A 16,950-nucleotide genomic window follows, 5' to 3' on the forward strand; every position below is an offset into this window, starting at 1 on the left:
AAGGTGTGGCTTGGACACTAACATTTGAAAATATGCACTGCAAAACCATGCCCAGGTTTCCTCATGTGCGATGTCCCTGAATTGAACTTATAAGGTGGATAACGAATTGCACTTACGAGGAATGGGGATTGAAAGGTGGTGCAATGCATTTTGGGGATTGTTGTATTCCAGGACTACTCGGCACACGGGCAGTCTTTAAAAGCGTGCTAGTGAGCAGAGCACGCCACAATCCATTTACCTGTGAACAAGGCTGCTGAGACGGCTGAAACGCGTCAGGAAGAACTTAAAGGATTGCTCAGCCACAGTGTTGTACGAAGATTAAAACCTCTGCTTACCTGAAAGTCCAGTGTGCAGTGCCTTTCTTTTTTGAAACGAAGAGGAGATAATGTTTGCTGTTTAAAAGGGGTGTTCCGCTACCCTGCACTGCCTGCCCTGTTGGAGAGAGGCTCCTTAGCGGGAAACTTGTTGATGATTTTCAGACCGAGTGTCTAACAAGGAGCCCGCCGCCTGCTTGATGCTTTAGAATACGGGTATGAAGATTTCAGCCTTTTTAAATAAGCGACAGCATGGCAGGGGAGTGAAAGGTGTACATCTTTCACTTAGGACTGGAAGGTGCACAAAGGTTTCTTTTAAAACTTGAAGGTGTGGCTTGGACACTAACATTTGAAAATATGCACTGCAAAACCATGCCCAGGTTTCCTCATGTGCGATGTCCCTGAATTGAACTTATAAGGTGGATAACGAATTGCACTTACGAGGAATGGGGATTGAAAGGTGGTGCAATGCATTTTGGGGATTGTTGTATTCCAGGACTACTCGGCACACGGGCAGTCTTTAAAAGCGTGCTAGTGAGCAGAGCACGCCACAATCCATTTACCTGTGAACAAGGCTGCTGAGACGGCTGAAACGCGTCAGGAAGAACTTAAAGGATTGCTCAGCCACAGTGTTGTACGAAGATTAAAACCTCTGCTTACCTGAAAGTCCAGTGTGCAGTGCCTTTCTTTTTTGAAACGAAGAGGAGATAATGTTTGCTGTTTAAAAGGGGTGTTCCGCTACCCTGCACTGCCTGCCCTGTTGGAGAGAGGCTCCTTAGCGGGAAACTTGTTGATGATTTTCAGACCGAGTGTCTAACAAGGAGCCCGCCGCCTGCTTGATGCTTTAGAATACGGGTATGAAGATTTCAGCCTTTTTAAATAAGCGACAGCATGGCAGGGGAGTGAAAGGTGTACATCTTTCACTTAGGACTGGAAGGTGCACGAAGGTTTCTTTTAAAACTTGAAGGTGTGGCTTGGACACTAACATTTGAAAATATGCACTGCAAAACCATGCCCAGGTTTCCTCATGTGCGATGTCCCTGAATTGAACTTATAAGGTGGATAACGAATTGCACTTACGAGGAATGGGGATTGAAAGGTGGTGCAATGCATTTTGGGGATTGTTGTATTCCAGGACTACTCGGCACACGGGCAGTCTTTAAAAGCGTGCTAGTGAGCAGAGCACGCCACAATCCATTTACCTGTGAACAAGGCTGCTGAGACGGCTGAAACGCGTCAGGAAGAACTTAAAGGATTGCTCAGCCACAGTGTTGTACGAAGATTAAAACCTCTGCTTACCTGAAAGTCCAGTGTGCAGTGCCTTTCTTTTTTGAAACGAAGAGGAGATAATGTTTGCTGTTTAAAAGGGGTGTTCCGCTACCCTGCACTGCCTGCCCTGTTGGAGAGAGGCTCCTTAGCGGGAAACTTGTTGATGATTTTCAGACCGAGTGTCTAACAAGGAGCCCGCCGCCTGCTTGATGCTTTAGAATACGGGTATGAAGATTTCAGCCTTTTTAAATAAGCGACAGCATGGCAGGGGAGTGAAAGGTGTACATCTTTCACTTAGGACTGGAAGGTGCACGAAGGTTTCTTTTAAAACTTGAAGGTGTGGCTTGGACACTAACATTTGAAAATATGCACTGCAAAACCATGCCCAGGTTTCCTCATGTGCGATGTCCCTGAATTGAACTTATAAGGTGGATAACGAATTGCACTTACGAGGAATGGGGATTGAAAGGTGGTGCAATGCATTTTGGGGATTGTTGTATTCCAGGACTACTCGGCACACGGGCAGTCTTTAAAAGCGTGCTAGTGAGCAGAGCACGCCACAATCCATTTACCTGTGAACAAGGCTGCTGAGACGGCTGAAACGCGTCAGGAAGAACTTAAAGGATTGCTCAGCCACAGTGTTGTACGAAGATTAAAACCTCTGCTTACCTGAAAGTCCAGTGTGCAGTGCCTTTCTTTTTTGAAACGAAGAGGAGATAATGTTTGCTGTTTAAAAGGGGTGTTCCGCTACCCTGCACTGCCTGCCCTGTTGGAGAGAGGCTCCTTAGCGGGAAACTTGTTGATGATTTTCAGACCGAGTGTCTAACAAGGAGCCCGCCGCCTGCTTGATGCTTTAGAATACGGGTATGAAGATTTCAGCCTTTTTAAATAAGCGACAGCATGGCAGGGGAGTGAAAGGTGTACATCTTTCACTTAGGACTGGAAGGTGCACGAAGGTTTCTTTTAAAACTTGAAGGTGTGGCTTGGACACTAACATTTGAAAATATGCACTGCAAAACCATGCCCAGGTTTCCTCATGTGCGATGTCCCTGAATTGAACTTATAAGGTGGATAACGAATTGCACTTACGAGGAATGGGGATTGAAAGGTGGTGCAATGCATTTTGGGGATTGTTGTATTCCAGGACTACTCGGCACACGGGCAGTCTTTAAAAGCGTGCTAGTGAGCAGAGCACGCCACAATCCATTTACCTGTGAACAAGGCTGCTGAGACGGCTGAAACGCGTCAGGAAGAACTTAAAGGATTGCTCAGCCACAGTGTTGTACGAAGATTAAAACCTCTGCTTACCTGAAAGTCCAGTGTGCAGTGCCTTTCTTTTTTGAAACGAAGAGGAGATAATGTTTGCTGTTTAAAAGGGGTGTTCCGCTACCCTGCACTGCCTGCCCTGTTGGAGAGAGGCTCCTTAGCGGGAAACTTGTTGATGATTTTCAGACCGAGTGTCTAACAAGGAGCCCGCCGCCTGCTTGATGCTTTAGAATACGGGTATGAAGATTTCAGCCTTTTTAAATAAGCGACAGCATGGCAGGGGAGTGAAAGGTGTACATCTTTCACTTAGGACTGGAAGGTGCACGAAGGTTTCTTTTAAAACTTGAAGGTGTGGCTTGGACACTAACATTTGAAAATATGCACTGCAAAACCATGCCCAGGTTTCCTCATGTGCGATGTCCCTGAATTGAACTTATAAGGTGGATAACGAATTGCACTTACGAGGAATGGGGATTGAAAGGTGGTGCAATGCATTTTGGGGATTGTTGTATTCCAGGACTACTCGGCACACGGGCAGTCTTTAAAAGCGTGCTAGTGAGCAGAGCACGCCACAATCCATTTACCTGTGAACAAGGCTGCTGAGACGGCTGAAACGCGTCAGGAAGAACTTAAAGGATTGCTCAGCCACAGTGTTGTACGAAGATTAAAACCTCTGCTTACCTGAAAGTCCAGTGTGCAGTGCCTTTCTTTTTTGAAACGAAGAGGAGATAATGTTTGCTGTTTAAAAGGGGTGTTCCGCTACCCTGCACTGCCTGCCCTGTTGGAGAGAGGCTCCTTAGCGGGAAACTTGTTGATGATTTTCAGACCGAGTGTCTAACAAGGAGCCCGCCGCCTGCTTGATGCTTTAGAATACGGGTATGAAGATTTCAGCCTTTTTAAATAAGCGACAGCATGGCAGGGGAGTGAAAGGTGTACATCTTTCACTTAGGACTGGAAGGTGCACGAAGGTTTCTTTTAAAACTTGAAGGTGTGGCTTGGACACTAACATTTGAAAATATGCACTGCAAAACCATGCCCAGGTTTCCTCATGTGCGATGTCCCTGAATTGAACTTATAAGGTGGATAACGAATTGCACTTACGAGGAATGGGGATTGAAAGGTGGTGCAATGCATTTTGGGGATTGTTGTATTCCAGGACTACTCGGCACACGGGCAGTCTTTAAAAGCGTGCTAGTGAGCAGAGCACGCCACAATCCATTTACCTGTGAACAAGGCTGCTGAGACGGCTGAAACGCGTCAGGAAGAACTTAAAGGATTGCTCAGCCACAGTGTTGTACGAAGATTAAAACCTCTGCTTACCTGAAAGTCCAGTGTGCAGTGCCTTTCTTTTTTGAAACGAAGAGGAGATAATGTTTGCTGTTTAAAAGGGGTGTTCCGCTACCCTGCACTGCCTGCCCTGTTGGAGAGAGGCTCCTTAGCGGGAAACTTGTTGATGATTTTCAGACCGAGTGTCTAACAAGGAGCCCGCCGCCTGCTTGATGCTTTAGAATACGGGTATGAAGATTTCAGCCTTTTTAAATAAGCGACAGCATGGCAGGGGAGTGAAAGGTGTACATCTTTCACTTAGGACTGGAAGGTGCACGAAGGTTTCTTTTAAAACTTGAAGGTGTGGCTTGGACACTAACATTTGAAAATATGCACTGCAAAACCATGCCCAGGTTTCCTCATGTGCGATGTCCCTGAATTGAACTTATAAGGTGGATAACGAATTGCACTTACGAGGAATGGGGATTGAAAGGTGGTGCAATGCATTTTGGGGATTGTTGTATTCCAGGACTACTCGGCACACAGGCAGTCTTTAAAAGCGTGCTAGTGAGCAGAGCACGCCACAATCCATTTACCTGTGAACAAGGCTGCTGAGACGGCTGAAACGCGTCAGGAAGAACTTAAAGGATTGCTCAGCCACAGTGTTGTACGAAGATTAAAACCTCTGCTTACCTGAAAGTCCAGTGTGCAGTGCCTTTCTTTTTTGAAACGAAGAGGAGATAATGTTTGCTATATATATATATATATATATATATATATATATATATATATATATATATATATATATATATATATGTAGATATATATATATATAAACAGGAAGCCCCAAATTAAAGCAAAGCCACACGAAGTTCAGATCAGCACGTTTATTTGCATCCATTTCACTGCTCGCTCCTTGACAGCTTTCAGAGCAATCTTTGAAAATGTAAAGCCTGACGCGTTTCAGGAAATAATCCTTTCTTCAGAGGCATTGTTCACGAAGGGCTGGAAGAGCAGTTTTTAGTCGCGTCTACTCATATAATCACTGGCACCTGCCACAGTGGGCGTGGCTAAATCGCAAAGCCTTCTGTGCCTTGTAGTACGCTGACCCTTTTCCCACAGTGGGGCCACTCAACAGTCCTTGCAATTTGAACCAAGTATTCACCAAGTGGAGTAAAGTAAAGCGCTGTAAGCCCTCAGATTGCACTTTGCAGCAGTGAATTCGTGCTCAAGGCAGCACCACCTGCATTGGAGCTGCTCTTGTCTTCGTTCCGTCTTTGCAAGCCCCTTCTCAGAGCCTGCACGAACCTTTTGTAAGGTGGGCCTCGCTTCGCGACCGGGCAAACAGCCGATATCCATAAAGTCTAAACAGGAAGCCCCAAATTAAAGCAAAGCCACACGAAGTTCAGATCAGCACGTTTATTTGCATCCATTTCACTTCTCGCTCCTTGACAGCTTTCAGAGCAATCTTTGAACATGTACAGCCTGACGCGTTTCAGGAAATAATCCTTTCTTCAGAGGCATTGTTCACGAAGGGCTGGAAGAGCAGTTTTTGGCCGCGTCTGCTCATATATTCACTGGCACCTGCCACAGTGGGCGTGGCTAAATCGCAAAGCCTTCTGTGTCTTGTAGTACGCTGGCCCTCTTCCCACAGTGGGGCCACTCAACAGTCCTTGCAATTTGAACCAAGTATTCACCAAGTGGAGTAAAGTAAAGTGCTGTAAGCCCTCAGATTGCGCTTTGCAGCAGTGAATTTGTGCTCAAGGCAGCACCACCTGCATTGGAGCTGCTCTTGTCTTCGTTCCGTCTTTGCAAGCCCCTTCTCAGAGCCTGCACGAACCCTTCGTAAGGTGGGCCTCGCTTCCCGACTGGGCAAACAGCCGATATCCATATAGTCTAAACAGGAAGCCCCAAATTAAAGCAAAGCCACACGAAGTTCAGATCAGCACGTTTATTTGCATCCATTTCACTGCTCGCTCCTTGACAGCTTTCAGAGCAATCTGCGGCCGGCGCTACTTCCAAGGGACTACTTTTTTTTAAATCGTAAATATTTTAAAGAACGTATATTTTATTTTTTTATATAGCCTATGTCCATCTGCAGACCCTGACAATTACAACGATGTATCGGGTGTTTGGATTAGTGCTGTGGTTCCTGAGTTTACCCGCCTCAAAGGTTCAAAGTTCTCTCTTTATAATAGTAGTATAGATGATTTAGGCATGTTGATGTTGTCACTTTGCTCTTGGCATTGGAAGCATGTCAAGGTGGAATGGCAGGGGCAGGGAGGAGTCCTGTTGTACCTTACAACTGGAAAATACTAGAGACATAACCCATTCCTCAGGTTTTATGAAGTCAAGAATGAATCGGTCCATTTTTAGATTGTATCGCCTACTCCTTCCTGCGCCTTTTGCGTTTTGAAAAACATAAAGTGCTCTAAGTTTGTTTAAGTCACTCAGACATCAAGGAGTGTGAAGTGGCTTGCTTGCAGTCAGCCATTTGGTATGACATTCTGCTCTGAAGTGCGTCAGAGTTGTTTCAATTCTATAACTCATTCTGTAACCCAGCTTTTGGTCTTGGAGTACGTGATTGTTTTCCAAATGCCCTTCCAATTGGAGATCTCTCCATAATATTACTCGGGATTGGTAAAAAGTCAGTGTGGGAATGTGGATAAATATTAGGGGTAGGTATGCGCCTACCATTAGCAATAAGGCCACCAGCGCAATATACTGTCCAGACAAGCTCTTAATACACTAGCCCTTAGTTTAACCCTTGGTAGCACGCTGCGAGCAGGCAGGCTTAACTCAGGAGACCGGTATGTAAAGCATTAAAAAACACTAATACAATAAATATGTAAAACACTGCACCCAATGACAATCCACATTAATTTATAAAAGTAGAAAATATTTTTACCTTTAAGATGACACCAAAATGACAACAATCCAATATAGAGAACCAGAGATGCACATTTGTAATGATTACCCACTTTCTAGTGCTCAAAAACAGATAGTGCCAACTTGACCAGCACAAAGCCAAAGTTTGAGGCTAACTGCGATTGAGCCCTGGTCAGGTACACTAAGCAGGAGGCCCCGGTCAAAGTTTTACTTTCGGACTTAGAAACGTTTCTGGAGGATTTTCTCTCGATGCAGGCTGTGACATCATCGGGTTGCTTCTTTGCAAGACCCGGTTCAAATCCTGGAAGCCTGGAGCTCCGGAGCTTTCAGTGGGATGAACCTGAAATTCTGACCTGGTCGCTGTTGGAGTTAGACCTTGACTCTTAATATCATGCCGGTCAACGTGTGGAGCTTTTTCCAAAAGTTGCACTAAACTTCTGAAACATCTTCCTGAAGCTCCTCTTGAGTGGTTTAAAGTGTCTTAAACACAAATCCAAGGGACTAGAAGCTCTGAGATGGTCCTTGGAAGTTTGGAACTATAATTTCCACAATCCACCTGGCAAATCCTTAAAAGTCTACTGAACGCACTCTAGGCTGGGGACTTCTTGTGGGAAATGTGCAGGGAAGCTTTGTTAACCTGTTGCATTCAGGAAGTCCAGTCGTTAATCCTTTTAGAAGCAATTACTCAGGGCTGTAGTTCCAAGTGTGCAACAGGAGCAGTCTTTCAGAATGCAATTCCGATCGCAACCCTTTGGGAATGCAAACCAGAGTTCCAGCAGGGCAGTCCTTAATCTTGTAATTTCAGGCAGCAAAACGGAATTGCTATGCAGCTCTCGCATATTTATTCAATGATCTCAGGAGACAATCAGGTGGCACCCCTGTCGAATGAGGTGCATGTTGCCTCCCAAAAGCATAACAGCATCCTACAAAGTGTGGCACAGTCTTGCCCCACAAAGCAGTGCACTTTAAAATTCAAGATGGAGAATTCCTCTCTAGGAGAGTAAGACCTGGCTAAACCAACCTATTGGTGTGGCTAATTTCTATTTCCACTCCCCCCCCCAGACCTTCTGTAAATTCAAGTCCTGGACCTGCCATCTGTCCGGGGCTGCAGGAAGTAGGGGTAGACCTGGCTAGAATTCTTTACTGTCCTGCTCTCTCTGAAGCCCAGTTTAATTTACCCAGCCACTTTTCTGAGTTGTGTTCTTGCAGTTGAAGAGCTCCCCCCATCAGAAAACATCTACTCTATGCAGGCCACTTTTCATGTTATCAAAGAAGCTTGGCTAATTCTGCTAAGGCTGACCAATTCGAAGGGGCTGCTATAAGACTGGATTTTAGCTCACAGAAACGAAAGATCTGTAACTTATTGTCCGTATTAGTCATTATTCATTCAACAGTAGCAAGTTGTCATTTATCATTATCAATCTTGTAAGCCTTTGATTGAAATTATTGCCCCCTCCTAGCAATATTTATACTTAAATAAAATATTCCAATGTTAGCCTATGGAGCCAAAGGGCATATTAACAACAGAGTGGAGAAGGGTGGTGTTAAGCAAACATTGCAAACGCCACGCTTCTCCATTCTGAAAACGCCGGGATGTGCCTTATTCACAAGAATGCAATGCACGCCTGTGTTTCCCCTAGTGCTGTTCAGCTGCCTAGCACCAATGCAGGCACCCTTGCCCCAAAGTGCAAGTGTGTCTGCATTGGAGGAAATGATTGTTAATGTGCAGGAAGATCTCCCTCCCTGCACATAAACAATAATTCCTGGGGTTTCGAAACTTCTATTCTTGCTGCTAAATGCACACATAGGAATTGTTTTTATTGTTTAAGTGCAGAAAGGAACACCTTCCTGCATATAAACAATCAATGGCAATTTGATGTTTCTATGTGTGCTGTGCAAGGCAGCACACAAGGAAACAGCAAAAACGAGGCAAAATAAAGCTTTTCTCCTTGTTTCGCGTGATTAAGATCAGGTTTTCCTGGTCTTAATTTTGGCACTGCCTCCTATTTACGCTGCTCTTGTAAATAGGGGGCAGTGTCAAAATCAATGGGTGTCACGGTGGAACACCCACCGCAACATCCATTGCCCTGCCCTTTCACGCTAAATACAGCCTGAAAGGCTGCCTTATATACAAGTCAGCGTTACGCCACGTTAAGTTACTTAAGTCTACCTTGTAAATAAGGGGAAGCCCCTCTCACCAACACCACGTCACTAAAAGTGACTTTGTGGTGGCGATAGGGGCTTTCAAATATGCCTCTAGTATCTAAAGTGGGGAAAAACACAATTGGCTGCTTTACCACACCAGGGACTATAAAACATCTTAAAAAATGTCCCTGCTTATAGTTACCTAGCACCCCCACTCCTGAGGCACCTAGGAGAGACCTTAGGGGTGACATATTTAAAAATAAAGAAGATTACCACTTTCGAAGTACCTTTAATTCCAAAGTCGAATTTGCATGTAACATACATTTAAAGACAGTCTGAAAAGTAGGGCTGCCTTTAAAAATGTCAGCAAGCAACACAGCAGTGCACACTCCAGTGAAGGAAATCTACTGAGCCTCTAAACCACTATGCCCTATTATATAATAGGGACCTATAGGTAGTTTACTTCCCCCTTGACTTTTTGTATACTAGGGACTTATAGGGTCTCACATTGGCAATATATACTAGACTATTAGTTTCTTCAAAAGTGGTACAATGGTTGCTTGATTTAGTAGATGTTGACCAATACCATTTGAGATGGATTCTCTGATTAGGTCTGTGATGTCAGGAAAGCCTCAGTTAGTAGATTATATGACTCATTTTGATTTGTGGACATTTAAACAACACTAATACACTCTTGATGCTAGTTTTTGCCCCCCTAGGGTGATTGCTGATTTTTTTTAAGGGGGAGCCCCCATGACTTTGATTTCATATTTCAGGATGAAGCCATTGCCACTGGCCAATATCTACACAAAATCATGCCTCTTATTCCAGACCATCTACCTCTTTGGCCCAGATTTCCAAGAAACACAATGTAGCAGCAATGGTCGGGAGAAGAAGACTGCCATATCTACAGAGATATGGTTCTCTCCTCCACTCTAGCGCTGGTCTCAGCTGCCATGCGCCAGGCACACACCTTGGCACCATAGTGCTAGGATGCGGGTCTGAGTTTACAATATGTTTTGCACTGAAAGGTTACCCTTCCAGTACAAAATACTATACTTAGACGCATTTTTACTTTTCCTACTTGCATGTGTGCAGACCCCCCCCCCCCCGTGATTACTGATTTTTTTTTACAGGGGGGAGCTCCCAAGACTCTACTCTAGTCCCCATCCTGCCCAGAGGTAATTTGACAACTCCAATTACAGCACTGTTTAGTTAAGTGATGCAATCAGGGGATGTAGCTTGGTCAAAAGGATTGGGGGTGGTGTGAACTTCATATTTCCCAACAATCACGCTGGTTAGAATACATTAAATGAGAAGCAGGGCAGCAGAAGATTGTGACAGGTATTTTTTGCCACTCCACTACACTGTATGCCACGCTAGTCTTCACTAACATTTAGCTATGCTGAACAGCAGCCAAACTACTGCACAACATGGCTAAAAGACATTGGCAAAGCCACTAGTTCTCACATAGCAGAGAGAATTGGCTTCGCCAATGCTTGTTCTCCACTTGGAATGATGTGAGTTAAGAATGGCAAGAACGTGGTAGGAATGGTAAACGTGTAAAGTTGAGGAACAGAAGTCTTTGCATAGTCTGAAATATTTTAAGTCCAGGAACTCCTTTTTTAGGAAGTTGATCACAGTTTCTCCTGCAGAATAGAACATTCTGGGATCTCTGTTTTTTTTTGTTAGTAGTGCTGTAGTTAAATAATGTGCTGGACGATTTGTGATATTGCCATACAAAATTGTATTTATCGTTGCTCTTCCACCTATGTATGAACTTTCTCTACATGATGCGCCATTTTTTTCACATGTATGGCATTATCTGAGTGCGTGTTCGTCTGTTACCAATATACTTTTTGTAGGTCCTTTTTGTCATTCCGTTTTTTTTTCCAGTCTACCAGAAAGGTTTAAAGGGATAGCATGGTAAGCATTCATTATTATCAAGTTGTATCATTCACAGTTTCTTGACCCGATGATGTTTTATATGTACATTTGGTTCTCCCAACGACCCGTGACCCACTGACTTTCTTCACAAGGTCTTTGACAGTAAACCCGTTTATCAATAACATTCTCAATACCTCACGATCAACGGCTGGCATCCCCTCAGATTAGAATGTGGCAGTGGTGAAACCCCTCCAAAAAAATCTCTTGCATATCATGACACACTGTCTAATCTTCACCCCATCTCACTGCTTCTAGTTCTTGGCTTTTCCTGGCCCAGAGGTACTCTTTTACTCCCTTATCTAGTCAACCTCACTTTCTCTCTTTCTCTTTCCCTTTCATCTGGGTTATCCTTATCAGATTTAAAACTCCAGTGTCAGGATGCTTCATTGTGAGTGACAGCATGCTTCATAAGTGTATAATTCATTATTTTTTATCTATCCCATACAGGGGCCTTCATATTATTCTCTTTGTTTTATTTGCTGAATAGAAATTGTTTAAAATACATCCCTTTTTTCAATTTAAAATAGGCATCTGCCCAGCTATAATTAACTGACATTGCAAGACATAGTTGTTTTCAACTGAACCTACCTGTTTGGTTGGCAATGCTGCCATCAGGGCAGAGCAAACAGGTGAAACAGCACTTGGGGCGTCCTGTGATGGTGGATTTCCTGTAACCTGTAGAACAACTTTCACTGCAGACTGAGAGAGGTACCTAGGACAATGACACATGTTAAAGCATTATAAAATCACTGGAATTACCATGTCTTTCTTGGCCTTGAAATCAATTGGTCGAAATTGAAACAAACTAGAGTCCATTAAACCAGCAAATCATTTGGTTGCAGAAATCCATAGACCATTGAATATTTTAGTGATTTCCATTTGAATCACTGAGAGAGAACTGAACTGGGGCAGTGATTAAGTGATTCCAAAGCAGTTTGCTCGAAATTTCATCCTTATCCAAGACGTTGTAGCTCAGGGGGATAGACAAGTCTCAGAGGGGAGGATATGTGTATCATATTTTAACATAGTACCCTCAGGGGTTGTATTTTAAGGAGGTATTCCCAGTAGATCTCTGTAAGGAAATGCCCATTTTTGCATAATCATCCCCAAAATTAGGGACTAATGCTTGTGTTTTTTCCTGAGAGTGCATTGAGGCCTGCTAACCAGACCTCAGTGCCAGTGTTCTTACCCATTACAAAATGTATATTGAATTGTCTACCACCAGTTGGCAGTAGCTGACTTACTTATAAATCCATAGTGTACGGTACTAAGTGTATCCAAGGTATGTAAGTTAGAATGTCCACCTAGAGCTGCAGCACTGATTGTGCCACCCTGCACGCAACAATATGCGAATGGCTCCCAGCCTGCCATCACAGCCTGGAACAGTAGTTTTGCAACTGCTTGTTCAACTTTGCCATTTAAGCCAATGACAAAGCCCCTACTTCCTGTAACCATATATAGACGTCTCCCCAAAGCAAGGCCTCTTGAGCCCTAAGGCAGGGAGCTGTGTAATATTAAGTGGGACGTCTTTAGTAGATACTTCCAAATTATAGTTTTTACTGTGGAAAGGTTAGTAACCCCATTGGCTAATACAGAGTTACAGGCTCACATCTCAGTCAAACGTAATGTCAAATGTAAGTATAAGCAATATTTAGAAAGTTGCCACTCTGTTATCCAGGTAATCCTGTGGCCTGTTGCATTTCCTGGCCACCAGACAGCCTTCTACCATCCTGGGGAGTATTGTGCATGACTTCCAGGCCTAGAAACAATAGAGGCTTGTTACCTCCCCCATGCAGGAAGCCCAAAGGCGAGCTTTATTGGGAAAGCTGCCCTTGGTGACAAAATGGTGATCATACCCATTTCAACAAGCTTTATTCGAATTGAATGAACAAATTCATAAAAGCCTACAGGATAAAATCATATTAAAAAACAAACAGCGATTATATTCATAACGTGGTCACTATTTGTACTATACAAGTGAAACATTTCAAGCTAAAATTTGATAAGAATTCATTTTTTAAAAAGGTTTGTGAATCTTTCTAGACAAACATTTAGACATTCCAAGGATATTCAAGTTAAATAGTCTTTCTAAACCTCAGAATTGCTCTCAGGAGGGAAGTTACCGTACTAATGGTGTACTCATCGCCTAAAGTTCTTAACTTATTATAAGCCTCTCTGGATGATCTTAAGCCCCATTAAACAAAAAGGGGTTTCAACAATTTCCTCCTTGGATGAGTATAAAAGGAGCAAAAGAGGATACAATGAATGTTCGATTGAGTAGACACATCATTGCAAGGACAAATTCTTTTTTTCCCTCGACCAGTCATTGCACTGCGGTAAGGTTACAAGCCTGTAGAACGTTTCCAGCCGGAACAGAGTGAGAAGCATACGATGATAAAAAGGTTGCTCTAGCAAAAGATACCGCTGGATGCCCTGATGTAATGTTACCATGTCGTGATTCATGACAGTTTTCTTTGCCCTTTGTTCCTTCCATCTTTTGGATTCAAGATATTCTCGGAGGGATTTTTTTTTTAGAGCAGATCTTGACAATGACTCCATGGTGTCTGGGTTGGTAAAATATTCCGGGTGCCCAATTTCACGAAGGAAATTTTTAATATAGGTAAGACATTTAATGTTATTGACTCCATCTGGTGCCAGGCAGTCCTCTATTATGTCTCTGTTAAGAGTCGTGGAAGGATTAGTCCAGACATTGTGCCAGAGTAAAACCGGGGCAGATTTTATAATGTCCATAACGTGTTGTAGGGCCACTTCAGCGTGCAACACATAGGTTGATGTACTCTTTGGGGCGGCCAGTAGGTATCGCAGAAACCGATTCTCAATGCGTTGGATAGAGTCTGCTGACTCAGAACCCCAGATGCCTGCCCCATAGGTTGCGGTGGAGACACACTTAGCCTTGACTATTTGTAGCAACTCCCTGACTGGCCTGCTCTTTAACTTTTTGGCAAAATTTAGAAGTGCGCCTGTTGCTCTAGTAAGTGCTAAAGCCCTAGCGATTACCGCAGGCTTCCATGAGCCCTTTCTTTCAAAATGTACCCCCAAGTAGCAAAAAATGTCCGCGAGCTCCACCCGCCTGTCGTCCAATGTAATCGAACATGGTGCTCTGCGTTTGTTTGGCCCACATGACATGGTAAACGTCTTAGAAACGTTTACGCATAAACCCCTTGATTTCATAAAGTGTGAGAATTTTTGCACTGCTTTTTGGAGGCCCACCCTTGTCTGCGAGAGAATAGCCGCATCATCGGCATAAAGGAGTATGGGGATAGGATTCCCTTTTACTGTGGGGTAATCGTGGTATTGATTAGTAAGGGAAGATCCCTCGTTGTTTATATATAAGTTAAAAAGCAGTGTTGCAAGTATGCACCCCTGTCTTACTCTTCTATGAATGCGGAAGAAGTCTGAACATTCCCCCATTCTACTGTGTCTTACACGAGCACCTGCCCCTTTATACAGTTCTCTAATAAAGGTGAGTATGCGATGATCCAGGCCGATGTCCCTTAAGGTTTGCCACAATATGTCATGATCTACACAATCGAATGCAGAACTGAGGTCTACAAATGTTATGTACAAATTTTTTTTTTTTTTAATGGATATATTTAGATGTTATTAGGGATAGGTTTAGGCCCTGCTCAACTGTCCCTCTTCCTCTCCTAAACCCATATTGTAGATTAGATAATATCTGTTTTTCATCCAACCAGTCTTGGATTCGAGCAAGAATGATCCTGCCCGCTATCTTCATGAGGCCATCGAGGAGGGATATTGGGCGATAGCAAACAGGATCATTCCTGTCCCCCTTTTTGTAAATCGGGACCACCAGTGCCTCTGACCAAGTGGAAATGAAGCCGATTTTATTTGAAGAGTTCAGGACTCTAGTAAGAATTGGCGCCCAGAGGTCCGGTAGGTTTTTGAAAACATCAATGGGAACACAGTCAGGACCTGGGGCCTTGGCTGCTGGACTTTCTGCTAGAGCCTTATACACTTCTTCCAACTGAAACTGTATATCCAGTGGGAAGGAAGTGCATGAGTCCTCATTGATAGATGTTACAGAGGAAGATCCTTCTAAGGGGACTCCCATTCCTGTGATGAGATGGCATTATCTATCCTGGGGCCCTGGCAGTCTTGAAAAAAAGGGGCGTTTACCGCCTTCCAGAAAGCAGTATTATCCTTTAGCTCAGAGGCTGAGAGGAGAGCTGACCACGCTTGCAGTTTTAAATCTTTCTTCCTGGCTGTTAATGCAATGCGATATGTACGCCTTGCCATTTGTACGTTTAATCTGGATTGTGGTGAGGAGTGCAGGGCTGATTTGAGTGCCGCAAGTGCCCTGGTGCAATTCGCATCAAATCAACCAGGGGAGGCCTTAGCTGTATTGCGTGGGGTTCTAACCAGGAGCTGTTTTATGGAGGAGCAACTTTTAATAAAGGATCCAAGAATAAGATGGGGATCCTCTTCAGATGTCAAACAGATGTTAATTTCCTCTTGGGTATTAGTAACCAGATTTTTTAGGAAGTTCGCCGGTGTGACCTTCTCCCATTAAATACAAAACCCGTTATTTTGGGAGAGAATGGGATTCAGGTCATATTTAGGGAGGTGTTTTTGACCAAACTTAAGGTTAAGAATTACAGAAATGGGGAAATGGTCATTCAAACCAGTGAGGACGGTCTCCCATTTAGTCACCAGCGAGGGGAAACCAGTTGCCAAACCATTTTGTCCATGGGTGTGACCACGCGCCTAACATCCAATGAAGGGTTCAGACATCTTGAACATGAGCAGAATAGTGCACTCTGCCAGATAGTGCACTCTATCACACATAGCTGCAAATTGTCATTAGGGTAGGAGGGATCCTGGTAGCACATTGCCTAGTGACTGCATCATCCTCCAGGGCCCTTTAGGGGCATACACGTGGCACCCATGGCTCCCTGAACCTCAGATAACAAATAGAGGGGAGAGAGGACTGAAGAAGAATTGCTTTGCTGACCTATGGACCGGACATGAGAGGCTGCGCCAACCTCTGGAATGCACATGCTGCTCCTATGGCTAGCAAAGAGAGTACTGTGGTGCCTGGCTCAAGGAAAAGTTGCGCCTTAGTCCCCAATTGCAAGGGCCAATAGGCTGAGCCTCTGTTCCAGCACCAGAGCTACAAAAGCAGAAGTGGCCCATCCTGGCCAGTCAATAACCACTTGCAATCAATTGACACTGACAGCTGACGTGCAGCCAAGAAGGCCTCTACTCTGGACTCATAGGTTGCACCTGTGTCTGTGGACTTGGGAGAGTTGTAAGAGTGTGATTTGGTTGCCAAAGACAGATATAAGCCCTCACCAAAGGCTATCACTGGACCCGCTGTGACCAGATATCGGTGGCCTAGCCGATGTTGGCTCTCAACTAGCTCGATGGGGATTTCAAGGGATTCTGACCCCTGTAGCCAAAGTCACCCCACCTTATCTGTGGACAGAGGAAATAACTGCAGGGAGGCCCCCATCGACTGCACAGCACATAGAGTATCTTTCTAGATCCTCAGGATTCTGCATACCCAGCAGTAGGACCACTCAATTGAAGTCTATGGCGGTCTTGATGTAAACTTTAGAACTGGACTTGTGACTGATTTGGCGACCAGGTAACTGTCCATATACTCATTATTGGCCCACCCTGTCAGAATTGGTCACGCAGTCCAGTCAGGTGTAGCCAAACACAAATCTTTCAAACTTTTCAAAAGTTCCCAAACTTTACTGTTACTAATGCCTGTTAGACTTTACTTAAAAATCTATGCCTCCGGACCCCTCCAGTGGATTTTACTCATCTTGGTGTTTAAAAAGTCAAAACAATAGAATCTATTTTTATA

The 16,950-nt window shown here is 44.1% G+C and overlaps 1 protein-coding gene across 1 annotated transcript in view; it reads right to left on the minus strand.

The window, feature by feature from the left end:
* Positions 1–16,950, minus strand: part of LOC144783900 (extracellular calcium-sensing receptor-like) — a 174,724-nt gene that overhangs the window by 8,283 nt on the left and 149,491 nt on the right. Inside the window, exon 7 of the mRNA XM_078662641.1 lies at positions 11,685–11,808. Coding sequence (XP_078518767.1) covers positions 11,685–11,808 — 124 coding nt within the window. The remainder of the gene's footprint in view (positions 1–11,684; positions 11,809–16,950) is intronic.

Source organism: Lissotriton helveticus, chromosome 10, assembly GCF_964261635.1.
Source record: "Lissotriton helveticus chromosome 10, aLisHel1.1, whole genome shotgun sequence".
In the NCBI taxonomy this organism is placed as follows: domain Eukaryota; kingdom Metazoa; phylum Chordata; class Amphibia; order Caudata; family Salamandridae; genus Lissotriton; species Lissotriton helveticus.